Source organism: Gymnogyps californianus, chromosome 18, assembly GCF_018139145.2.
Source record: "Gymnogyps californianus isolate 813 chromosome 18, ASM1813914v2, whole genome shotgun sequence".
Taxonomy (NCBI): Eukaryota; Metazoa; Chordata; class Aves; order Accipitriformes; family Cathartidae; genus Gymnogyps; species Gymnogyps californianus.
The window spans coordinates 6,797,609-6,824,583 of record NC_059488.1 but is presented as its reverse complement, the minus strand read 5'-3'; the positions used below and the strand labels follow the sequence as shown (position 1 = coordinate 6,824,583).

The 26,975-nt window shown below is 41.4% G+C and overlaps 1 protein-coding gene across 1 annotated transcript in view; it reads right to left on the bottom strand.

Annotated features, from left to right (window-relative positions):
• The window catches only part of GPR107 (G protein-coupled receptor 107), a 41,586-nt gene extending 16,347 nt beyond the window's left edge, over positions 1–25,239 (bottom strand). The window contains exons 1-14 of the mRNA XM_050907754.1: positions 25,129–25,239; positions 19,824–19,949; positions 18,941–18,991; positions 18,598–18,686; positions 17,743–17,909; positions 15,922–15,959; positions 15,657–15,713; positions 14,710–14,820; positions 13,025–13,158; positions 12,008–12,083; positions 10,922–10,995; positions 10,226–10,343; positions 9,088–9,218; positions 7,136–7,179 (exon numbers count right to left, since the gene is read on the bottom strand). Of these exons, the coding sequence (XP_050763711.1) occupies positions 7,136–7,179; positions 9,088–9,218; positions 10,226–10,343; positions 10,922–10,995; positions 12,008–12,083; positions 13,025–13,158; positions 14,710–14,820; positions 15,657–15,713; positions 15,922–15,959; positions 17,743–17,909; positions 18,598–18,686; positions 18,941–18,991; positions 19,824–19,949; positions 25,129–25,239 (1,327 nt within the window). The remainder of the gene's footprint in view (positions 1–7,135; positions 7,180–9,087; positions 9,219–10,225; positions 10,344–10,921; positions 10,996–12,007; positions 12,084–13,024; positions 13,159–14,709; positions 14,821–15,656; positions 15,714–15,921; positions 15,960–17,742; positions 17,910–18,597; positions 18,687–18,940; positions 18,992–19,823; positions 19,950–25,128) is intronic.
• Positions 25,240–26,975: the final 1,736 nt, after the last annotated feature.

Here is a 26,975-nt window from a genome sequence, read left to right as displayed (position 1 = left end):
TTACCTTTAGTGTTCCAGGAGAACCGCTGAAAGCTACGGACACCTTGAGACAGATACAAACCCTCCTCCAGCAGACATGTGACAACAGCACCTGACTTACACAAGGCATAAACCGAATGACAGGTAGATAAAAACTAAGCTAAGAGTAGTTTTGATTTAGTGCTGGCTAGTGGCTTCTACACATTTCCAAACAGTATGTTTAACTTTTGACAGAGCACAGGGCATGTCAGTAAGACAAAGCAGAGCCAGAGCTCAAGAGGGAAAAAACAAACCTTATTTGTGAAGGAACACCAAGTTTGTTTCCGTGCAGCTAAAGCCTGTACTGTGCAACACTCATCTGAACACCAGTCAGACTGCGTTGGCTTCGGGCAAGACTGTGCTTGTGGGGGCAACCTTACAGCACTGTATGTCAGAGGAACACTAGCTCTCAGTTTTGGGAGGATGCTCCCTTCTGGACTGCAATATGAAACACTGAACACAGAATAGCATCTACTTTGCAATATACAGTTCTGGGCTCCAGAAAGCAATGTCCAAGCTCTAGACTTGCATCTGTAGAGTACCGGCAGTGAAGCACAGAGCACTTCACTGGGCAACAGATGGCAAGACTTGGAACTGTTAGAACAAGAATCTAACTAAATCCTTGGTAGCTAAATCAGCCCTGAGACATTGGCTGAGCTACTTCTCCTCATTTCTGTCCCTCTCAAAAGTTAGTTTCCCCACATTTAATAGCAAAAACTTAGGAATTTTCATGGGCCTAGTGCTCTTCCAGATAACCTAATGTTAAAAGCTTTTCATAGTAGAGTTGGAGAAAGATTAAAGCATGTAAATATGCAGGACAAGCTCATTAAATCGTGAAGCAGGGAAGCAATATTGTCTTATTTAAAGGGGAGCTACATTAAGTGTGACCATGAAGATCTTGTGATTTACCACATACCAGTTTGTACACAGAAGGATCTATTTTGAACTCAACACATTGATCTTCAAGAACCGCCACCAACTGGTGCAATGACAGGCCATGAAAATTACCAGGCTTTATAGTTAAAGGAACACCAACTCAACAGCTGTGATTCAAACTGCCAGTCCATCAGTGCTTTACAGTCAACAACTGAGTGAGCTGGGGAGTCATTTGTGTTGGATTCACGCAGTGCATGGGAGGAAAGGATAGTGAAGCCAGAGATCTGGCTGCCAACTGAAGTGTCAGAATGCCACCTCTTCCAACTGACAGAGCACAGCTCAAGATCTCACCTACTCATCATGATAATCAATACCGAAGAGTCATAGGTTGGTACATCCAGATATCTAGAATGGCTAAGCATGCAAAAGAAGGGTGAGGGGAGGAAAAAAGACGACCACCACCGAGCAGAAAGACTGAAGAGCCACCTCTGGAAGCTGGCTTGCTTATTTATCACAACTAGGTGCTCTCCTCTAGCTGCCTCAACTTCAGGAATACTTCTCTCCACTATCAGATACTAAAATCAGTATTAATGCACGTCTACAAAATTCTGCCAGTTTTTTTTAAACAGCTCAAAGTTACAGCACACACTGTTCTGGAGAAAGTCTAAAATCATCATTGCTTGGCATCAGCAGCCTGTGAATTGCTTTTTCAGAAGCTGAATGTGCTCCAAGCAGTAACACTTGCGTCTTGCTATGCTGGACACTTAAGACTTCGATTCACCTTAGCCTGGCAGTCCAGACACTGACAACAACACTTGCAAGGAGAAAGGCTAGGCCAGCAGCTGTCACTTACAACTTCAATCACTTGCAGCCCCAACCTGTAAAGCTGTGATAACACAGCAGCAATCACAGCATGCAATAAAGGTTGGGTAAATTTATGTTTTGAGTATGATAACCATTCTTCAAGGAAAAGTACTTAACCGCAGAGAAGGAAAAAAGGAGAAAAAAAAAAAAAAAAAAAAAAGTAGAGACTTTCTACCAAAGGTTTTACAAATGAATTCATACTTGTGTCCACCTCTTTCACAGAGTAATTAAAAAGATAAAAGCCATCCTCCAAGAAAGGTTTATAACAACATCTATACCTTGCTTCCCTCAGTTTCCCCTCTCTATCACCATTTACTTTAACAGCTTGTACCTGCAACAGATCAAAACATAGCATACCACAGTATTTTGATAATCAGCCCCTTTTTCAGATTGCCCCCATGCTAATTTCAAATGCTGAGACAGCCTATAAGATGGGGAAAAGGGAAGTCAGACCATCCACTACAGCCTTGCACACCATCAGGCAATAGCTTTCTGATGAATAAATCTGACCTTTTTAGAATATTTACGTAATACCAATAAGAGGACTGCAGCTGAGGGCATAGGGAGCTCAAAGTGCAGACAATACAGTACGCAACGGCAAACCATAATGCATCTTGAGTGAACACACTGAAGTACAGCTAAGAATATTTCTACAATGCTTTGCTTGCTATACTAACTCTGGTGCATTTGAGATGTAATCTGTGCCATTACCAAATAGTAAATGGAAGCTTTCTATTCTCCCCAAGAATGAAGGCACACATGTAGACCTAGACCTCAAAAAGCAACTCCAGGAGTAACTCAGAGAAGCGTGGCTCTATAATCTCTACAGCACTCTACTTAAAAGCATTCCTATACTAGAAAGAAGAGGTCAAGCAAACAGATACAGTAACTCTCAGTGTCATGCATGAGAAGGTGGCACAAACTAGTTAATCTTGAATATTCTGAAACACATTAGCCATCTGGCACAAGAGTTCCCCACCGGGGTCAGAAGTCCAAAGTACAGGATAAGAAATGTATCTCCAACAAGTAATTGCTACATCAACCCTGGACAGCTATCTAGGGTGCCTGGAAGTGGTACACTGGAACATAACAGGCCTATTTCATTTCTCAACTTGTATTTCTCAGCATTTCCCAACTCTCCAGTGCTATCCATTGAGGTCTTGACACTTAAATCACTAAGCTTTATCTCAAGGTTTGAGATGCCCATGTACTGCCTAGAGCATGTTCACCCCTGCGCTACCGCCTCCTCCTCGCTGGAGAGCTGCGGAGGTGTTTTAGCATGGGTCTCCACGGAGCCATTGCCTCCAGCATCTGCTGAGCTCAGCTAAGCAGAGGGTGTTCTGCACCACGCAGGACCGGGCTCTTTGTTCACAGCATTTTCATGGTACAGAAGCAGGAAGACACTGAATATGGCAAATGGTTCTTCCTGACATGGGGGCAAGCATGAAAGCATTAATCATCATTTGCCCACTGCACAGCACACAGGGAATGTTGCCTGGGAGCTACACACTGCAATGTATTTCCCCTAATTCTGTTGCCAACTATGACATGCTGCAGTGCTTCAGGAAAATAGCTAACTGTTCGTGATCAGACTGCACCGAGTTTCACATCTCTCGTCACATACAGAGGTACAAGCAGAAGAAAAACTGCAGTGGTGTTTCTAGCCCTCCATTTCTCCCTCAAACAACAGATGACATGATACACAAGAGTGGGTTATGAGACTTGAGAGGTCCAGTGACCAAGAACTTTGAGTTTCAAACGAAAATAAGCAAGTTTACTACAACATACTCCCTCTCTTCCTTTTCTCACGATGCCTGTAAACAAGGTAGTGGTAGTTGAGCAGCTTTCCAGCCCAAACAATTCTAGTTCAGTTTGCAAGGCTGATTTCCTTAAACCTGCAGATATTTATAACGCAAATCTAGAAACGGACAGAGAGCATGGGCTCCCATCTGAAAGAAGATACAGTGACAGACCAAAGAGCTGCAGCTAGGCACTTGCTTAAGTCTGAAGGTGGCGATTTTAAAAGGGGAAGAAAAAAGCTTTTAAAAATTGGATGTTTATGCCCACTGCTGCACAAGGTAAGAAGCCTGTGTAGGTCAGATATTTTGCTTTAAAGATCACTTTCAAGGGGAAAAAAGCAAACAACCAAGCAGCTCAAGCTCAGCTGTATCACTGTGCCATGCCTACTCTTCACTAGCAATCCACAGCATCTGTGCACGTAAGGTCTCCCTGGATAATTATGGCTTTAGACCCATTCCTCTAGCTTTCCCACTTTAGAAAGTCAACTTTAAAAAAAATCACGTTCAAATGACCATTAGCTAGTGACTCCAAATCATTACTACTTATAGCAAGCCTTTTTAATAATTGTACATTGCTAATACAAAAGCCTATGGCAAGCACAGCTGTAACGGACTAAAAGACTAGTAGTCCAACCAGCCTTCTGCTTCCTTGCTAGTCTAGTCACGCTGCAGTCATGGCTCCACTTGACCCAAGGGAGCGCTATCTAATAAACAGGTTGTGAAGTAGCTGGAAGAGGACAAGACAGACAGACAGTCAGGAAACACCACCAGGATACTGAGCCGTGAAGTCCTAGAGTTGTTAGTTCTAATAGACACAAGGATGCAAAAATAGTTTACCCTGGGTCTTTCTAACCAGCGAGAAGGTCACCAGAAGACTCAGCACCAGGAAAAACAGCTATTGAATTTATAGTATATAATTCCCCAAGACGCCCTATAAGTTAATGAAGTCTGCATGAGAGAACAGGGAAAGAAGCCTTCGAGGTAATACTAAACAATAAATCCTAGCAAGCAATAGGCAGTCCAATCAGAACTCTCTGCACAAGGTTCAGTCAGCTCTAACCACAGGACAGGCAGTGGAGCAATTAAAGTGCACATGAAAGGACCCAGTAGTTTCCACCACTTCAGGAGAAAACTATCTTCATCTGTGGAAAAAAGGAATGTTGGTGATTTTAGAGTTAGCGCTGGTCCTATTTTTCTTGTGAGAAGCTAAGACACTGTGCAGCACCTCTGCAGAACAGGGCCTCCAAGGGAAGCCTACAGAGTTAAGGCGTGTGGTTCGAGTCAAGACTATTCATTTATAAGCCTTACATGAATGATTTTACCTTATTACAGTGCAACCATATCACTTTTGGTTCTCTCAACCAGGCACACTAGCAGCATGACATCATTAGGTAACATTCTGCTTCTGGCATCACATTGCCATTCTTTTGCTCCCCATGGGCTCCTACCAACAGCCTCTAAATACTCTAACCACATTGTACTTCACAAGTGAGTCCCAGCACTGTGGCTGTCCTGGCCACAATCTGGTGCCTATGTTTTCCCTGAAATTTTTTTCCTTAGCTTCTCTTATTAGTATTGTAGCATAACACAGCCGCTGAGTCCCTCTCAACACACAATTATTGAACTTGCAGGATCTGCACAACCAAACGGTAACATCAGTAGGTAAAGCATGGTAACAGCAGCAGGTGATCCACAAGCAACATTCATGATAGAGAGTGCCATTACCCGTGGAGAACAACATAAAACAGAGGACTAAGAACAGTCCTTAGGGGCTACTGTGCATAGCACTGACTAGCTATAAAGACACCACCAGTTCTTCTCAGATCACTATTTTCTTTTACCTCCGTTATACACTACAACGCATCCTTCAGAACTGCTTGGTTTTACTCAGATCTGGATTCCACCCATTACGATGAACAGCGGACAGGTCCAGTCTTTATGCTGAACATCCTTGATGTTGGCCACCTTACTTTTCTCCTTCACTCAGGATGTTTTGAAGTTAAGCAAACTCCATAGCACCATCTTGTGATAAGGATCATCAAGTGCAAGGTAGGCACGGGGTGATCACCTGAGGCCACGCAGATCTAGAGGTTTTGTGGCTCAGTTCCTGAGTGCTCAGTGTGGGAATAGTCACAGACTCCATTGCCACCCAGCAGTTCTGCCTTAGTTACAGGAAAGCTGACCTCTATTTGCAGTCACACACGGTGGCTTCAGCTAAGAAGCAGGCCTTACATATGTGAAGTCCTCAGTTCAGAGGAAAGAGACTGCTTCAAGGAGTGTCTAAATTTAAGAAGACTTTTTAACAGTAAGAGCATAAATACTCCAGAACATACGCTCAGTGGACAATGTAAAACAAATTCATCAGTGAATGTCACTGAACCCATGCGAACACACTGATGAGAAAGCTACTGATAAATGTTACATAATTATCGACACTAACCTCTTTCACATTGGTTTCTATTAGAAATTAATATTTTCCCCCTTTAGGTTTGGGGGTTTTTTTGTGTGTGTATGGTGGTTGTTTTTTTAACAGCTTGGAATCTAAAAAAAAATGGCAGGCACATCTTAAGTATTGTTGCAATTTAACAGATGGCAAGAAAAGATCTAATCTGTGATCTGCACAGAGCTGAGTTCAGTACCCAGCCTTATACTTCACCTACCAGACTACAGAGGCAATCTGCACTGAAATGCAAGTGTCTCAGTGGAAGCCAAGGAAATGGCTCGAAGAAGTATCCAGACCTAGGAGGTTATCTCCAGAAAGGAGAGACAAGAGTTAAGGATAAGACTGGGTTGAAAGGATGTTGCCAACAAAGGACCTTCTACAAATAAAGCTTTCAAGAAGAGTAAGCCATCAAATGACAGAATATTGCAATGGCTGCCTGCTTCCAAGGAAGCCAGTGCTATGCTCCGTGGCTTGCATCTGCAGCCAACTGACGAACTAATTCAGAAGAAGTGAGCAGATAAGCCAGGAAAAGCACACACTACAGAAGCCATGTTTGGGTTGGCTTTCCATCCATCATCTCATTTTCACTGCTAAAATAAACATAACTCGACTTTACACAAGCACTCCTTTAAGTTGCTGTACAAACATGGACAAGTCAAGAACTGTGTTACATTGAATGCCAATTTATGTTTTGTTTCATAATGAGGTTTGTTTGTCTCTATTCTGACGAACAGATTTCTGCAGAAATTGAAATAAGGGGGGCTATTTTGATTAATAGTCAGCAATTCTGGAATTCATTTCCAGTTCTGCTTCTGAACACTCAAGCCTGAGAACAGAATGCAAATCGTCAAGGTGATTTGCTCTAGATGTCGTGTCTAGCTCAAGCACAGAGCTGTGCAAGTACCAGAGAACGAATTCCACATATGAGTTCTGATAGTCAAAGCAATACACGAAAAAGGTAATTTTCCAAAAGTTATTCCCACGAACCCACTGAGGAAAAGCAGCAGTGTGACAATAACATAGTGTACATTTATAGTTTTAATTTACATACTTTAAATCAGCATCATGCGTTTGAAATCCTGGCATTATCTTATGGTACGTAGCATAAAACAGAAAAAAATTACAGAGTACTTGCCTTTCCCATCTGTTGCTGAAGCCTCCTGTAAATGTCTTATTGACCTGAAAAATAATTTAAAAAAAAAGTACATTAGCTATAATTTTTGCACTCCCTTTTCACTGCAGCCCTCTAGAACTCTGACAAGTTTTGTAAGCTCTTTATGGCTGGGCTACGCTCGTAATTAACTGTGCTTAGCATGCTTGGCACTGCATATATTTCACCCCCATCTCCCCAGCTCAGGCAGTTAGTTCAAGTATCTGTATCTCCTTGTGATTAAGAAAGCCGATTGCTAAAGCCTACTTCAGCCTACAGAAAACTTTGTGGGAGGGAGGGAGCAGAGTGAGAAACTGGGGCGTTTTTCAGCACAATGCTTTCCACTTGTACAATTAAGCTGAGCTACTATTCAGAGTACTGCCAAGCATTTGGCATCTTACTGCTCTTTTAAGCTCTTTTCATTTAAATAGTTGATTACAGCGGACATGTCTACATAGGCAACTTACGTAACAGAAGCTACCCTGCAGGAATGTAAATTCAAGGGCCAAGTCTTAGTCACCTTGCTTACATGAGTCATCCCACCAGCTGCAGTGACACTCTCCAGACAAAAAAAGGGGCAGGAGTTTATGCCCTGGGCTTCACTGCCAGTTTATGTTGGTACCATGACAATGCAGGAACACTGGTTGCATACTGTAAGCAGTTACAGCGCAGTTCACCCAAATGCATTTATTCTTCAGATACAGTTCCTTTATGGAAAGCAAGTTTTGTACCAGCATATCACTAGGTAGAACATATGGATTCTGGCATTAGGTAGTAAGAGCTGCGACTGTAAAAGTCACCTTTATCATAAGAAATCAGAGTCTCTCTACAATTAAAGTTAATATTCCTGCAGTTTTATTTGCCATACCCAAATGCTCTCAACCTCAGAAGAGCTGCAGCATTTTGACAGGAGTAGGGGAAGCAACAAGTGGGTAGTGCAAATTTCTTGGAAGACATTTCCCAGCTTTGGCAGAAGGCCACTAAGACAGTGTAGGGTTTTGCCCTTACACAGAGGACAATTGGGAAGGTAAGGGCAGCTGAAACCCACGCTCACAAGCCAAGCTGAAGCTTACTCCCATCTACTGAGCAACATGTATGTGTGTCTTTACACACACATATATATGCATTATGAAACAGTTCTCTGAAACTCAAGTTATCATCACTCTAGAGAGTGTATGTTTACTAGACAGACATTTATATTCACTCTGCGTTTCAGAAAAAAATACTGGAGATACTGGAGAAAAATAAGAATATTCTGTGTTTACTAACCAAGGAGCCAGAAGCTCCTTCATATCCTCCTTTAAATCCAGCTGTTTATCCAATTAAGACTAAAATGAACTTAGAAGATAAATGTTCTAACTGGTAAGAAGCAACAATAGTGTTTATGTGAATTATCGGTGTTTTGGTTGAGTTTTATATAACCAACATTACTCCTTCCCAAGTAGAGTGGAAGGAAGGGCAGGGAAATGCTCCCTGCGGGATTATGTCGCCTAAACAGTCAAGTGAAAGTGCAGCTACTCTGCTTGAAAGCAGCACTGATCTGAGACAGCACTACTGTTTTACAATTTAGCAGCCTAGTTTCCAACCTAAGTCAGTAAAGCAAACCCCCGTTTCTCAATGTAAGAGAGTCAGCACTTCAGCAAAATTCCAAGTTTCAAAAGCACCTACAGTCTGCACTGTGCTGGCCACAGTTAAATCGCCACCCACCTTACCTTATCCCTGCTTTAACATCCCCAAAACAAGTATCTCCCACAAGGTAAGATTGAAGTGTTAAGACTGATACAGTTTCAAAAAAGTTAACAGAACACTTGACTCCAACGACCAACACTGCTTTGCTTTGGCAGTATCTTTAGCTCTAACTAGCAGTCAATACCCGTTAGTTCAGGCACAGCTCAAGCCATCAGGGCTCAGAAACCACAGAACACACAGTGACTCACCATACTACTGGAAACAGGATGGCTCCACAACATAGCAAGTCTACCAGGAAGAGGATTTCTTTCCACAGTCCATATTCAGTTGTCCCCTCTTCTGTTGACTCTATGATAATGTATGCCACATTTGCCAGTACCTACAGGACAAAACACGCTTAATGGTTTCAGAAGCTTTCCAAGGAGATACTAGATGTGGGCTGCCAATTCAGCAAAAGCTGTCCCACAGTTGCAGAAAGAGCCCATTCAGCAACATCAATAATTCTTCTGCAGCTCTATGTCAAAAAAGTCACACGTTCAGCAGCATCTTCACAGGATTTACAGAAATAAAACTGATTGGAACTTATTTCTGCTGACATTTAGAAAGTAGTCCTTTTTGTTATATACTATGCTGAATCTACTGTATCAGTAGAGATAAAAAGAGCAAAATCCATTTATTAAAACACAGAAACAGGACTCTGCGTACGCACATATAGCAAACAGTTTAAACACATTATTCCACATTAAGCCAATAATTCAAACTGGTCATTGACCATGTTTTGGACTCCATACCTGAGCTCTAGAAGAGCCTCAAACACTAATTATATACTTCTGGTTTTGCAGCTGGGTAAGGGGTTCCATCTGGAAAGGCAGAAAAGCTGTTCTATCTACAACACATAGAAGTGCTGCCCTCCTATTTACTTCAGTTCCTGGAGTAGCAGACAAGCCCTGATCACTTTGAACACACTGGGCAAGTTTCCCTCAGACCCAAAGGGCCTACAAGTCTTGGTTTTCTCCTTTTTTTTCTTAAGCCCATTCAGCAAGCATTTCAGAAGTGACAACTTTCATTTAATTTCTCTGCTTAGTAGTTCAGTACTGTTTTGCAGCCCAAGTTTTGCCCCAGCATGAATATACCTCCCTTATAGCTAGTTGTTCGTTTGCTGACACTATTTATCACCGTTATTTCATATTCAATATAGGGAGAAAAGTGGGGAAAGTTACAGAAGTAACTTCTGGCCCAGGAAATTCCAGCTCAACTTCTATTGTAACCAATAGGCTTATACAAGCAATAACTATGTGGTATTTTGTGAACGATTCACAGCCTTTTACAGTTTGCACAAGCAGCTCTCCCACAAGATAGTAAGTATTGACACAGCTCAGTCCTCACCTGAAGCGGGATGACAATCATGAAAATTTTTTTGTCTTTATCTGACAGGATGTGTTTAATGAAAGCCCAGCCTGTGCCAATAAGGGCGATAGTGATGAACAGAAGAGCACCCTTCAGTCTGAAAGAGAAACAGACACTGCCATGAGAGACTTTGTTTTATCACACCCCCTCTTCTGCCCAGGTTCTCTCCGACAGTCAGTAAAGCCACAAACCCAAACAAATGCCTTGTTATTCATAATTTTGGCAAGTGCTTATCCTACAACAGTGAAGCAGATGTACTTGCTTACAACTGTGTATCACATAGCAATATTACGCTTCATTCACAATTGTCAATATATGCAATCTTTTCCTGGGGGAGTCATCCATTCACCATTGTGAACAGGCAAAAACACTGGCAGCTGTACCCTCTTACCATTCACACCAAGAGCAAATTAGATACTTGAATATTAGTATGAACAAAGACAAGCAAAGCGTTTCTTCTCCTTTTACTCCTCCACCCAGATAAGTGCCAATTCTCTGCAGCTGCCCTCTATAAGTAGAGCTTTCCCCTTCACACAGGGCTGATTGTTGTCTTGTCATTCAGACTGTAGTACCAAAGAATCAGCAATTTTCCAGTTTGCTCGGGAGCGGGGCAGGCCACAGGGAATTCAAATTCCGTTGTTTGAATCTATCACATCAATCTTCTGACATACTTACAGGTGAGTGATGTAATAAACAACAGCCCAGCCTTCAATAGGAAATCCCTGAGAAGAAATGTAGTGATAGTCGATCTGGAAGCAGAAAATACAGTACGTTACTTTACAAGCTGCTCATCAGCACCTCACCCATGTCTATAAAATAGGTCTGCTTGACAGCCACTTCAAGTTTCATTTTCCAATCAGTGAGTACAAACTCAGCTCTGTTACATCTTAGAGAATACTTCCTCCCAACATGTTCTAGTTTTGTTTAGCAACAATGAGGTCATTTCCATTTGCTGTATTTCCTAAATGTTAGTGGATATATCTCATACAATCTACATCCTTCCTACACAGCTCCCACACTTAACTATAGTTAAACAACCGCATTTGTAACCTATTTATTCATTCATTGTTCAAGCTCAGTTGCATTAGGTGACTAGAGGCTTTCTAGTTTCACTTTGACTGGAAACCAGATAAAATTCACTAGACTCCAAAAATGTTTGTAGCAGTTATCCTATCATGAACACAAAGGTGAAGACCATGGCTGGCACAAACGTTGAAGGATTAAATGGAAGGATTAAATGCTTGCCATTACCTTTGTTTATGAGATCTTTCCAGTGGAAAGGCAAAGTCAATACAATTCAACAGAGACTTTAGGTATTGAAAGTGTTAAAGCTTATAATGTGAGGTCTGTTACAGTACACCATAATACTTCATCTAAAGTAGTGCCCTTGAATTTTACAAACATTCATCAAGGTATCCACTTACTAACATTTATTGCAAGCCATGTAGCTGAAGCAGCACCATAGCTCAAGCTTTCAGGCCAGCCTCAGATGGCCAAAACATTAGAATTCATGGAACTCATTCAACCCTCATATATGCTTGCTGCTTCGCCACTTCAGGCCATGACGTCAATTGTATTTAAAGTCAGAATTTGCTGATGAAGACTGAATCACTTCCACAAAACAGCTGCAGTTCAGTTCCAATGCTTCAATATGAGAGACACTTCTCTCTCCCTCCCATAGCAGATTCTCTAACAGCATGCCCTGGATTCCTCGTTTCTACTTCCTAGCTGAACAACTTAAGGCAGAGACATTGTACGTACCGCATGGAAGACTAAGGACAGAGATTTTGTGAAAGGGAGAGCTGCCATTAGCCAGTGAATCTTAAACACATCATTTCTAGGAAGAAAAAAAAAAAAGGAAGAGCATAAATTAAAAGCAAGCAGTAAAAATTCCAGTTCCCAAGGGTATTTCTTCAAAACCTATAAATGTCAAACAGTAACTCCCAGGCTGAGCTATTAGTGTAAAAGGATTCCCTTTAATGCTACGGTCCAAGTTTTTGCAATATCCTGAACAACATTTCAACTACATGTTGTACAACTCTGATTTTTAATACTTGGGTTAATTAAAAATAGAAGTTCATAGCAACATCTAGCATATATAGATCATAACTGTTACAAAATTTGCTAAATATAACTCAAACACGGACTACTCCACCCTCCACCCCCAAGTCACTATACCACACCACCAAGTGAACTCCAGACTACCAAATAATCTGATCACCAAGTGAACTTCAGACTAAGTCAGAGGTAAAGCCAAAATGGAATCATAGGTGCTCCTGGCTTCTGTTGCTATGCTTTAACTATTAAGAAGCATGGTTTTCAACTAGGAATTCCTACCACTTTCAACTATAATCAAAATGTTTATGGCTCTCCACTGCCATAAGCTGCCATTCCCCATATGAAAAAAATTTGATCCAGTTTTTCTTGTTATTTAGAGTTATTTTTAAACAGTGTTCTCCTTCTGTCATCAACTACAGGAATTTCCTGTTTATTTGATGCCACAATATATTTTAATATGTACACTACATGAAGAATTTCTTAACGTAAGACTTGATAACTTTAGAACAATGGCTTGCAACAATGATACTGATGGAAGTAGCTGTTTTCAACTATAAACTGTATGTATTAGGCATACAATATTGAGCCAGATTTGGAGTTTTAAGTGATTAAATCTGACTGTGAATCTGTGGGCATTATAAGAGGAGGAATTAAAAAAAAAAAAAAAAATCAAACCAGGTAGGCCCATACTTGTCACTGACACTGAACTAGTCCGTTTACCTGCGTTTACGAAGTATGTGGATCCATACAGTCCCAGACAGGAAGAAGAAGATAGCCATGGAAATGTAAAGTTTTGGCAGTGGGATCTCACCCGCTGAGAGGTAGCTTTCAGGATTCTTTTCCGTAATTTCTATCTGAATATTAAAGGTGTGTTATGTGTACAGTTCAAAAAATATTTTGTTAAAGCACTGAGTTAACAATTACAGGTCACAATCAAATTTGCTCATTTAAAATTAGCTTTTCTGAAGCGGTGACTGTTACGAGACTCTTAAAGAAAAAAAATGAAAGCAACTCTTCATCCTCAAGAATCTCAAAACATTTTGCAAAATTACACCCACAACAATAATTTCCTTGAAAAGCAGAAGAGGACAGAGGTTCCTTCCAGTGCTTCAGTTATGCAACATAATTCAGAAAGGCAAAGTAATTTTCCCAAAGAATAGTTGTTCTCTATACCAAACTGCACAGAGTTTGCCCACCTTTGATTCAGAAACAGTATCTACAACCTTGCATAAACAAGCAGGTTTTTTAGCACAATCCTGATTTTAGGTGTGGAGAGAGTCATACATAGCTGAAACCCTCACTCTTAGGTTTACTACGGTGGATTTCTTCACCTGTCAAGAGAAAGGAAGCACTCTGCTGCAAGCCTATTACCCTGTGACTGAGAAAACAGAAGCTTTATTTAACATCCTCTTTATGCCCCTAAACGGCTTGGTTATATGTGCTAGGACTTCATTAAAATAATGCATCATGACTAGTTTGCAGTACTGAAACTGTCCTGCGTCTCTAAATGCAGCCAAGCAGGTTAGTTATCTAGGTTTTCTTCTCTTCCCAATTTCTTCAGTGGGTCAAAGCAACAAACAGCAATTCAAAAACTTGGTCTTCTAAACATACAACTTCAGAAGCAGATCTAAAGTAGTCTAGTCTGCATTAAGTTAGGGCTGCTAAGTTTTATCACCTACATGTTCCCTTGCTTGTCCCTTGCAGTAGTGTCAGCACAGCCACATAAAAAGCAGTTCAGGGGTTTGACCTGGCTGAGAGTTATCTCGGTCAATGAGAGGATTCATTACAGAATAGCTCACTATACATCCGCATGGATGCCAGCATGAGTACAAGAAAGACAAAAAAGGGAACGCCTGAGCTGTGATAATGCATTCTGGCTCAAAAGAGCATAGGACCGAACCCTTGGATATTAAAAGAGATAAGACATTTGCTGTAACATATTGCCTTTAAGATGTGCATCTAACACTGTAAAAATGCATCTTTAACTAGGCCAGAAAAAGCAAAACCACTGAATTCACAAATACCAATAATTTAGATTGCAGCAACAGCCTTAACATCTGCAACTGTGTAAAGAAAAAAGTGATTTTTGAGCACAGCAAAACACGAACAGCTGGTTTAGCTCCCGTGTCATTACAGCATCTAGTCACAACTGTGTAGACTGAACCCAGCCCACACACAGTCTTCAGATTTCCAGACATTTCTCCAAAACTAGTATTTTAATTCTTCTTACTGTAGTTGCTTCCTTCAGAAATGCCACTACATAGATTAAATGCACAACTCTGAGTCACTTCCCACCCCATATATACACTCATGTACAGTGTGTGCTTGGTATACAAGCTAGAATTGAAAGCTGTATATTTCAGTCTAAGTGAATGAGTTAATTATACTTTAGAAGCTATACTCACATCGAGACTAAATACCCGCTGATCATTAGTCGGCCTCTCACTGCCAACACATTTATGGAAATATAGGCTGTAGAGACCTTCTTGGTCATCAGAGCTGATGTTAAAAAAAAACTGAAAATAAGGAATAGGAAAGTCAGCATTCTTCTCATCCACAACAGGGTTGCCCTGGTAAGAAGCCATCTCTACTGAAACATGAAAAAAGTCAGTCATTTAGGGTCAGTTGGTTCCTTTCAGCAAGCATACTGTTCTGAGGATACCAGCATATCTGCAAGTTTCAGCAGAATTCCAGATGCAAAATCATTGCACCTATCTATGATTACGCACCCTGGTAATCCAAGACCTTTATCGAAGACCTTTAGGTATCAGTGTTTAACTTACTTCACAACAGAGAAAAGATAACAAGAAGTGTCGTATATTTAACATGGTGAAGCATAAAATTTTGATCGTACTTGCCCTAAAGCATAAGCAGCTATTCTGTTCCTCCCCCAACTATACAAATTGTGATAGCTATGGAAATGAGGTTTGTGTCACATAACAGAACTTAAAATGTGTTTGTTTTATAGTAATCAACAATCACAAATGAACCAGGGTGCTGAAACAAAGCGTTAATCTGGTTTCATACAGAATATCTTCCTCTTAAGTGAGTCATCAGTCAGGTCACAGCTATTTGTTGTTAGAAATCTGTATGCACTAGTTGCACCACAGTAAACTTCAATACGCTGAGGCTCACAGACTAAGATTTAGAACTGCATCATACCAAAGACAGTTTAAAACGGCTCCCACACCTTATGAAGAAAGAGATTTCCAGCACTTATTCTTAACAAGAGTCCACTCAAAAACTTACTGAGCTATCAGAGGCACCTATACCAGAGTTTTACTTTTCACAAAGTAGTACAGTGAAGGAACTGTCTGCACACATTAAGCCTACACACGGAGAGACACTCTACCTGAAACGAAAAAGTTCCTCTGTCATTGCGAACAGGATGTTCTTGTTCTACTACGCTCTGGGAAAAGGAAAAGAGACTTTTAGATTTTTTTAAGCAGGTAACTACCACATTTGGCTACATCATCCAGACAATCACAACTGCATTCTGTATGTTTACAGTGGAGGCTGAAAGTAATAGAAAATAATACTCTCAACTTTCTGGCTATGCTTATACTGGAATATTCCCCCAGGTTCTTTCTGAAAGAGAACAGCAGATAGTTTCTTACCTGGGAGGATGATGTTGTACTTCGTTTGGACTTCTTATCTAGAGATAAAAGTATAATGGTACATTTAGAGTGTTTGCATTTAGACGTCCTCATAAACTACCACCTTTTACACATTGCCAATACCTTACTCAAATCTTCTATACTTGTCTGCGTGGCAGTTTCCTAGATAATCATTAACAGAGATTCTTTCCCAGTCTCTCCTTACTCTCCCAGGACTCTTCCCACAACTAGCAGTCATTCTGAATGCATCCTCAAATGCTAGGATAGGCTTCTCTACTATTACACCTTCTACAAAAGCCTACCCAAGAAATCTTTCCAACCCTTCCAATTACAGTGATGCAGGAGGCAGATGACCTATACCAGATACAGGCTACAGCCTTGTTTCATACAGTCTACAGCTATGACTTTTAACATTACGACTGAGTACTGTTAATCTCACTGACTAATCTTAATCTGGACATTAATACGTGGCCTGACAAACATATGGAAGTCCTAATTAGCCCTGGGGAAGGAAAAGTTCTCAGCTCTCTACTAAGCAAGGCCCCAGTAAAAAACCAGCCAACCAAAAGACAAACAAAACCCAAAAGCATAGGTGACCTGCCAAGTCAATATCTGTTCTGAACTTGAGAAACTTAAATTGACAGGAGACTTCAATAGAGCAGCATGTCAAGCTTAGTTTCACACCACTCCTGTAAGAAGCTTTTCAAACATAAGATCATCCCATTCTACCAGGAAGCAAAAAGTTCAAGACTTAAGCTTTGCTTTTGGCTCCCACACCTCAGTGCACTGTCAATGTGCACGTTAGACTTTTTAATGCAAGAAAAAGCAAAACTAGAGCTGTCAGATCAATTATCATCAGTGCCATCCAGCTTTAGCTCTTGACTTGTTAGAACAGCTGTGCAAAATTTTCAACAATATCAAAGCTTGTGAACATGACAGGCCAAGACAGTCTCAGACTACTTCAGATCAGACCGCTCAGCAGTCTGATCTGAAGTCTAAACTCTTTCAGGAAGGGATAACATGAACTGTTTAGAGCTAATCCCATCAGAGCTGAGATTATAAAATTGTTTCGTCTGCTGGTCTGGAAGCCAGGCAAAGATTTGTGCCTCCAAGACAGGTTACTAGTATAGTTACTTCTCCATCCCCATAGCTTCTAAGTGACAGACTAGATTTCAACTCTTTAGATACATACATACAAATTCATACAAACATTAGGAAAGGACCTGTGGAGGTATTTAATCCAACTTCTGACTCAAAGCATGCCTAGTGTCACATTGGCCCTGGTTCTGTTTAGTCAAGTGTTTAAAACCTCAAAGGACGGAGGTTCTACAACTTCCACAAATGATCTGCTACAATGCTGGAATACCTACCTAGGAAAGTCTTATTTTCCCTCCTAACATCCAATGTGAGACACCCAAGACCTAATAAGGGGGAACAGCCACAGGTTGCACTGTGTGCCACTACTAAAAATAGCTTGGCATCATTGTCCTTCTAACCTTCCTTCAACTAGTCGTTGCTGGCTACCAAATTCCCCCTTAGCTTTCTTTTTGCCAGACCAAGCACCTCAACCCCTCCTCACGGGTATTGTAGGTCTCCAACAGTCACGTTAGGTCTCTGCTGGATCAACAGAACTCGTTAACACAAATCACTGAGCAGGAGAGACTCCAGCCCAAAAGGCAGCTCTAAGCACAGGTTTACACAAGACTGTGCGTCAAGTTCTACCCAAGGGGACCCCAGAACGTGACCACAACGCACTGCTGGGTGCACATCAACAAGAAACTAGCAGTGAGAGCACACATAGGTCAGGTTTAGCAGGCTTACCTTTGCTGTCTGTATTTTCGTTGCTCTTTGCAGGACTTTTACCAGAATCACTGCTCTGTTCGGAAGTTTTTAGCAGCTTGGTACTTAAGGCAGTAACATTTTCCTCAGACATGAATGAAATTTTAGGTAACAAAGAAGCAGCTTCTGCAGAGAACCGTACTTTCACACTAAATGAACAAAGAGATTTTTATACAAAATGAAAGCAAATCAACATTCATAAAGAGGCTATCTGTCATAGCCTATGTATACCCAATAAAGGAAAATCAACTTGTCTTGACTTGTTTTTTTTACCACAGAGAACAGGCAACCACCAGATCATGACTTACAGCAGCCTGGCATTGAACTGATCACTGTGGGAGAAGTCAAACTATACGTTTACATCAAACACAAGAGCAGCGAAAGAAAAGATAAGTTTATTCACTTTTGGTAACCAGAGTCTCATTAGAAATTATGTTTCCACACAAACAAACAGTTACAGTTGTTCTTGCAAAAGAAAGCAATGCAGCTGCGAAGGTACTTCCATAAAACAGATAATTCAAGACAAACAATAAAACAGCCTATTCAGTGCAAGAGCTGCAAAAGTGACCCAGGACTTCAAGTTCATGCCTTCAGCACAATTAAAGTATGATTCTTTTGCCCTATGTCCCCTTATCCCTCCAACATACAGCAAGAATTCTTGGGCCATTTTATACTGCAGATTTTTTTTCTTTCACCTCCCCTCAATTCTCATGTAACCCATTAAAAAATAAGCTACATACACAGCAGCTTTCCAAGCCTTTAAAGAAATTTCACAAGTGTTACGTTAGCTTCAACTAGAGAAATAACTTTAACATGTAGTGTACACTATTTACTCACACTTCAGTTTTGAAATCCAGAAGTAAGATTACAACAGAGACATCTTGCTCTGGTTTCTTTTTCAAGATACAGTAATCCACTTCTTCATCCTGGTAATATAAGCAAAACATCTTTGAAGTGCCCTCCTGTTTATAAGAAATGGGACATGTTCCCCTCCAGGTAGAGATTACCATTCCTAGGCCAGCAAGTTGTAAAACTGAATTACCCTTGACAACCTGCCCATGTCTAAAGGCCCCTCCCTACCCCCCCCCCCCCCTTTTTTTTTTATTTCTTCCAACCATTCTGGGAGTAAGGTAGACTATGAGATGTCCCCAGTTTAGAAATGTAAGTTCACATCTCTTACCAGGTAAGTGGAGAACCCATCATTCCTTGTTCGATCCAAACTGAACCCCACCTATGAGACAATTGAGAAGAATCTGTCAAATTAAAACAGCTCAGGTTCCCCTAATATCAGAAGCCAAACCACCACTGAAAGAGTCAAAGCTACTGCTCTCTAAATAAATTAGCTGACATTTAAGACAGAATCCAGGTATTTTTCTCATTACCTAATTAGACAGAAAAAAGTTATCCAAATATAATAAACTTGCTGCTTCATCCATATCCACCAAGAATGAAATATATATATTGATTCAAACCCAAACTAGAGTACCTTCTGTCCCTGAAGCTTTTAACTTATTTCAGTGTTTTTCCAGATGTTTTCACTTGAGGAAAACATTTAATACTTTTAGTAATAAGGAGGGTGAACTGGGCAGAAGAGTAAGAGCACAGGTTTGTTTTCTACCCTAGTATTTCAGTCTCTCTATTAAAATCACTAATATAATGTGCTATACAACATGTAACATTAGAGTCCTCTAAAAATAAGACAGGCACTGTTCTGGAAACCTACTGATATAACAATTACAAGGTGCACTGCAACGCAACAAGACAACAATGTGAAAATCTCACATCAGAGGACTGCTTAGGAAACCTATGTTCAATATAGATTATAGATGTGTGCAGCGAGTTCAGTAGAGGATCCGATAAGTTAAAGTTTATCCTTAAAGCAGAATGGGTAGTGCTTAAGGATAAATCTCACAATATACATATCCTCATAAATGGCTCACAGTGGGGAGCAAAGCCAACAGCACCACCAGTTAGGATCTGACACCTCAAACAAGTTAAGGCATCCAGTGCAAAGGTAATTTCACAGGAAGCTTAATACAGTCACTGCACTCAAAGTAACTTACTGATAAGCTATTCTTGTCATCAGAGCCCACAGGTGGCTTCAACGAAAGGTTGCTGACATTGACTTTCATGAAGCCATCCTTGAAGAAGCCAAAGGTATTCAGGTGCACTTTCTGCCTCACATCATCCTGTAAGAAAGGAAAGTAAGTTTACAAATCGCATACAGAGTCACCTGCAGCAGCAGTCAAAGAGGAAGCAGGGTGACAGAGATCGACACTTACTTAAGTATTCACGCAAAACATCTATCTGATCATACCAAGAGCAAATTTCTTTAGGATACCTTCAGATATAACCAATTATTTCACTGGAATCGACTAACTCTTCCAATAACTTGAACAGCAAGAACTTTAAATAAATGTGTCTTTGCTAATTACCTGGCTATGCTACTGAGAAATATGCAAGAAAAAAGTCTGGAAGAAATTAAATATCTGGCTCACTGATTAAACAAAATATTGCTACCCAAAAAAAAACCAGAGACTGTAGACAAATCAAGACAACTATTGTTTAAATACTAGCTACTGTCATTGCAACAGACTGAAGAAGAATTAGTTGACTATAGCGATCTTACCTAACTGAGACGTGGGTTTTGGCCAAGTGTTTAACAAGTATCACGGTATATTGCCATCCCATCAGATCATCTATGTTAATGTCAATGTTTGGACAGCCAAACACCTAACACACTGCAAAACTATGGGTATGGTGTAGACAAGAAAATTTCTTATGTAGTCTCACTCCTCCAAATGATTTTTAGCAAGGCCTTGCGTCTCAAAGCAGGATAAATACTAAAAACTGGATACGCGGGTTCAAACAGAATCACTTGGGTTAGTTTCTCTAACAGGAAAATTCCAGTCCCCTCCTCTGCTCCCAGTCTTAGTTCAGAATGATTTAGTTCCTCTGTCTGGTAAGGAAACTGTAGAAATTGATCCCTTTCCATGCCTTGCTCAGCTGATAAAGGTTCAAGTACAGTGAGCTTTTTTATTTTTTAAATAAGAAGGTCATGAAGGACCTCACATGAAAAGTAGTAAACATTACACACAGTTGCCACATCAGATGAGGAAAGGTCATATCCCTGTTACTTTCGCATTCATAAATCAATAAACAGGTATGCAGCTGGACCCTCAAACCTACTGGATCATTAATTGGAAGAAAAGCAGAAACAGAGCAACAAAAATTAAAAAGCAAGTTTCAAATGTGATTTAAAGCACTTTTACAAGTTGTTACTAAAAATAAGAAAATTGTTTATTCTTCCTATTTCTTCTAGGAAAAGATAATCAGATTGCAGAACACTAAGCAGAGAAGTCAGCTGCTAAAGGCAAACAAACTGTTCTGGACAAGGTACTGGAAGACTGAGCTAAGAACTATAGAAGTACAGTAAGATCTCTCTCTTCCTTTACGCCCAGTATTAATTTTGACATCTCTGCATAAAACATTCTTGACACATAAATATTACTTACTGTAATAGCAGGACACTAATCCTGACACAGCTAACCTGTAATCTAGCTGTAATAAGATCTCCCTAATAGAATCAAGTTAACCTGGCAAATAACCAGATGGTTCCCTTAATGCTCAGAAGAGGGGAAAAAAAAAGTTAGTGACACATGGCTCACAGCAGATGCTCTGTTCAACAGAGTATTATAGCTGTGCTGTCTTCGGGTACTAGGTCACTTAATGTGCTTGAAACAAGAGCCCATCTGGTTCCTTTAACACTGCTTTCAATATAACTTCCCAGTCAGAAGACAAGATTAATACTAGCTCTTTACATAGCACATCATATGTATTTAACCACATCTGGACAGATAAGCATTTGGGTGATTGGGTAGAGGGGAATATGAGGGGGTCACACAGTGTCATCCAGCCTCAAGGTGTTTTGCACCTTGTAAACATGACCAGAGACAGCTGCTTAATTTAGAGTACTTGCAAAAGCTATTCAGTTCAATTTAAGTTTATTTACTCTGCCAGTTTACTAATATGCTCCCCACCAACAAAAGATAACTAATATACAACACACACACACTTTCCTCCCTGGTTTTATCTCAGCTTTGAGTGCTTAGAGTTTACAGATTTAGTTCACAAATCCTTCAGCTTTACGTGATCCCACACAGTTGCCACCAAGCAACAGCACGCTCTCCAAGAGCATCTACTGCTCCACATATTGACAGCTTAGAGATACTGGCTTACTAATAATTGTCTCACCTCTCACAGGAGGTTTAACAGGTTGGAAGAATCCAGCTTTTATTTATAACCACTCAACTGCTGACTTCAGAAATATTCAATTGTAAGTTTACAACAAAGGTGTGAACCCATACAAGTGAATACTTAAGCATCTGAGTTGTCAGCATACGCATTATTTTAATTTACATAGGATGCATTTAACGGTTAAGCCTGCCCCTTTGAGAAGAGATGATCTGGGACTCATCACTAACAGGTTACAGTCAAACCAATACAGTAAGTTCTCAGCTTATTTCCATAAAAATCTTCCCCACTCCTTTAGGATAAAAATTGATCCAGCAGTATTTGAATAAGATTACAGGAAAGTGGTATCCAAGATCCTGCAGCCCAGAATGGGCAGAAAAATATTCTTTAACATTTTACCCAAAATCTAATTGGGATCACACTATCAGTACAGTGAAGGTTTCATCAGAGAGCGCTTACACTCACATGGGAGGAATTTTATTATTTGTGTGAGACTAATAGCAAGACTTCTAATTTGTGTAAGACTGAATGAATTATTGTGAAAGGTATTTTCAACTTGAGCAATTGAAGGCTGAGACCTACCAACATTAAAAGGCCACAAGTATTTACAAACAATCACTGAAAAATAACATCTTCCAAATAATAATTTAACATGAAACTGCAATCTTGACAGTATGCTAAAATAGGAGGTCTTACTCCCCTTTTGGAAGCCAGTTAATTGGAAAGATAACTCACTTTAATCAGAAACTAACACCACAGCTGCTACACGCTGTTGTCAGTTGGATGGTTCCTCTTGAAACCGGTACGTTTGGCTATTCGCTAGCATTAAACTTAACTGCTGCCTGACAAAGGCCTCGTTCAGACCAAGTTTCTCATTCTCTGAGACAGTTTGCCATTGCATTACGCAAAACATAAGGCTTCAATATTATAGCATTCAACTGTTAAGACAACAGAAATCTTATTTTCAGTCAAGAGAAACATTCCAACTGCCAGCTACTTCTGGAAACCTCTGAAAATTGTTTCCATCAGTCTTCTATAATTCCCATTATTGTAGGTTTTTTGGGGTTTTGGTTGGTTTTTTTTAAAAGATATCTCATTAAACTAATGAAGCTGATAACAATTGCTACTAAGGAAAAGAGTCTCCTTTGACAAGGTTAGTCTAACAGCAAGATTCAAACAAATAATTTTTCTAACTCAGAAGAAATAAATCATTTTGTATGCTTTTATAAAGATAAAAGAAGTTATTTTCAGAACAGGAAACTGCTCAGACTGTGGCTTGCTTTTCTGACAACAAAAAACGTTTCACCTTAGCATGCTAATTACAAAGATACAAGAATGAGGCTATTCTAACTTAAGCAATAACAGCTTATTTGAGGAAACCTAATATCAAACACTCACACAAAGCTGCGGCCTTTAGCTTGGCACAGCGTCAAAGCACACTTACAAGCAAGGAGCCAATGGCAAAAACACTAGAAGGGAGATTTCATTGTGAAAGGGTACAGTTGTCGGAGCTGATGTTTACATAAACGCAGTAAAGCAGCGGATGAAGTAGAAAGGGAGAGACTGTGCTCTAACAATAAAGCTCATGTTTACACAGGAGGTGGACAAAGGCATTACTGCACTTCTACTTTCCACAGTCCTTGATAGGTCAGTGTTGCAACTCACACAAAATACCTACAAAACTAAAACCATAACCCACTTCGATCGTAAAAATCAGCCAACACAGTTCAGTAATTGATCCAGGCGGTTAAGAGACACGCTAATAGGAACTAGAAGTCATAATGTTTGCTGCTGAGAACATTTGCTTGAGGCCAGAAAACTTTCAAACTATGTAAGGGAAAAGTATCACCCCAGGAGAAATTCTTCCGGCACTCAACTGTTGGTCACAAATTCCTCAAAACAATAATGTAACCAGCACAAACCTTCTAATTTATTGCTTCAGAGAAAAGTTTACTTTTCCTGAAGCAGAACAATATTCATGTGGTTGCACATTAGACAACTACATAGTCTGGAAAATTCCCTACGAGTAAGTCATGAATGTCCCCTGGCATTCACTGTATCCCAAAGGCTGAAGGGGAGCTTCTGCAAAGTTTTGCCACTCTCCCTAAGCTGCTACAAGAAAACAGTAGTGCTGGTCCCACTCATACACCACTTTATTAACTTCTTCCAATGTTTCTATTGGCAGAATGTTGCATGTTGTTGACAACAAGAACAAAATTAACAACCTAATTCTGAAGATTTACAGAGTGCTTCATGAACTATATAGAAGCCCTTAAAAAACATCACCCCAAACGCACAGTTCCTCTATCACATAACAACTGTGCAGCTTTTCATTTAAAACACAACAGACAGCAGCGCTTTGGAGCTGCAGATCTTCACTACGACCTGCACCACTTCCCATCAACAACCCTGAATAACTAGTTTTTCCTCAAATACAGTCACAAGATGACACAACACGCTCTCAAAGCACAACCAGAAGTCTATCAAACTGAAATAGAGAGCTGTCAGCCTCAATATCTTCTTCTGCCTCTACTGATCGCTTGATTAGTGCAAAGAAACTACATCTGGAAGGCCAGTAAGACAGCCACGCAGCCCTCTAGAGTCAAGGAACCAGTGATCAGGACAGGAAAACTACTCCAGAGCATAGATTAAAAGCCAAACCCCCTTCAGAAAGCTCCCCCCAGCTCACGTTCTGCCCTCTCTTATCACACACAGCTTTCTGCCTCGCTTTTAACAGGATGTGAAGCATTTGCACCTTCAAACCGCTACAGTTCCGAGGCCCCTTCACACGGTTTACCCACAACTAAGAATCAGACGGCCAAAAAAGCAGGGATGGGGGCTAAGGGGATGCTGGGGAGAGGGGAGAGAGAATAACAGGAAAAGCAGAACACAGCGGGGCCCGGGCAGCCTGAGGCGCAAGAGGAGAGTCCAGAGAGAAGCGAAGAAGAAGAAGGGCCAGGGGCAGGCAGCGGGACGAAGCTGGAGGCCTGGCAAGGAGAGCCCCGGCCTGCAGGCAGGGCCAGGCCGGCCCCACTGCTCCCCTAAGGCAACCCTGAGGAAGCCCATCGCGGCCGGGGGCCGAACCAGCAGGGACGGGGGCGGCGCAGACCTTACTTTGAGGGTGAGGTGATGGACGCGGGCGCCGGCCGGGCCCACCCAAAGCAGCACCAGCCCCAGCACAACCGCGGCCCGCGACAGCGCAGCCCCATCGCCGCGGGCCGCCATGTTTATTCCAACATCAGCATCCTCTTCCCGCGCCACTTCCGGGGTCAAGGGGCGGGGGTGGGCACGTGACGGCGGCGGGGCGGGGCTGTTCCTCACTCTTGTCACCGCCGGGTCCGCCCTGTCACAGACGCTCGTCTCCTCACCGGGGTTTTGTACCCTGCCACCGGGGTCTGTGCCCTGCCACCGGGGTTTTGTGGCTTCCCAGCCCTTTTCTCTTCCTCTAGGGCCCTTCTGGGCTCTGCCGGGCTGCCCCCCGCCCGGAGGCTGCTTCCCACGGTGCCCCCCGGGTCATCCCGGGCTCCTCAGTGAGGGCCATGACAGTGGCCGAGGCCCTGTGGTGGGCTCTCTCCTCGCTGGTGGCCCTCGCTGCTCTCACAGGGGGGACGCTGGCCAAAGGGAACCCCCTGAGCCTTCCCCAGACCAGCCTTTGTAGTGGTGCTTAGCGAGGCCCTGGTTTGGGGTGGGCAATGCAGAGCTGCTCTGCCCCTGGGGAAAGGCCGGAGCTCTTCCTGCCTTAGCCCTCAGGCATGCAGCATAGTTCATAGGTTTGGGGTTGTTGTTTCCAGCTCAGCTGTGGATCGGCCAGCAGGTTTCAGCTTCTTCCTGGGAGCTATGGTGAGAGCAGATGTCTGAGCATCAGGTAGTCCAAACAACTGAAAAACTGCCTTTCTGTTTAAAGCTGGGTTTAGAGTATTAGTTTTAAATATCACCAAAAAATATGTAACAAAACAAAGGGCTTTCTGCTTCCTTACTGGAATAGTGTTGAAGCTGTCGAACTATTTGAAACTGGTAGCTGTAGTCCCACTTGAAAATGAAACGACAAACAGATTGGGCCTGGCTTCCGTGACTTCTTTGTTGCTAAAACTGAGAGTAACACAAGCAGAAAACTGAACCTGAATAGCAGCAATTAAAATGGCTTTTAGGCTAACATACTGCTAAAAAAAATTTGAAAGACTATGCACTGTGTCTTCCTTATGAGAAACCATTAATATAAATAAATGTAATTCTTCACTGGGGAGTCCTGTGCTGTCAGCTCTTGGAACTCAAATACTCTGATTTTCCCTTTCAGTGTACAGAGTAACAGCTGTGCAAGTTTCTGCATCTAGAGCCAGATAAACAACTGGATGGAACAGGCGAGTAGCAAAATGCAAGAGAGGGTGAATAGGCAGAGAAAAATCAATAGTCTTGACCTTTATATTAGCAAGATTATGTAGAATGTCCCATCTTTGTACAGAGGTGATTCAGATGTTACTGTATGTTACCTCTTACAGTTTCATTTCTCCCTTTTTCTTTTATACTCTTAGGTAATAAAATAAACACAGGAATCGCACCATCAGCCAAAGAAACCTGGACTGATACCAGAAAATATCTGGAAGCATGAAAAAAAAAAATCAGTCTGTTTTTCTAGTAGGATTCTTTCCCTGGGCAGTAGCTTGTGCATGCCGCTAGATGTCCTGTCAGCATCAGGCCTGGTAGTGCACGTAGCTACACCCCGCAGACTGTAAGAAGCCCACGTAACTACAAACATGAGATAATTTATTCTGAAAAGATAACTCTGATCCAGATATTTTCTTGGAATTAATATTTTAATGTTGTAATTATTGTAATTCCTGTGCACGGACCACCTGGGAAACCTAGAGACTTTTGACTCCCAAGAAATAGTTGCTTGCAACCACAGCTGCAGTGCAGGCTTTCATGCCTTGCTCCACTACCAAGTATCAGGCACACTTTGACTA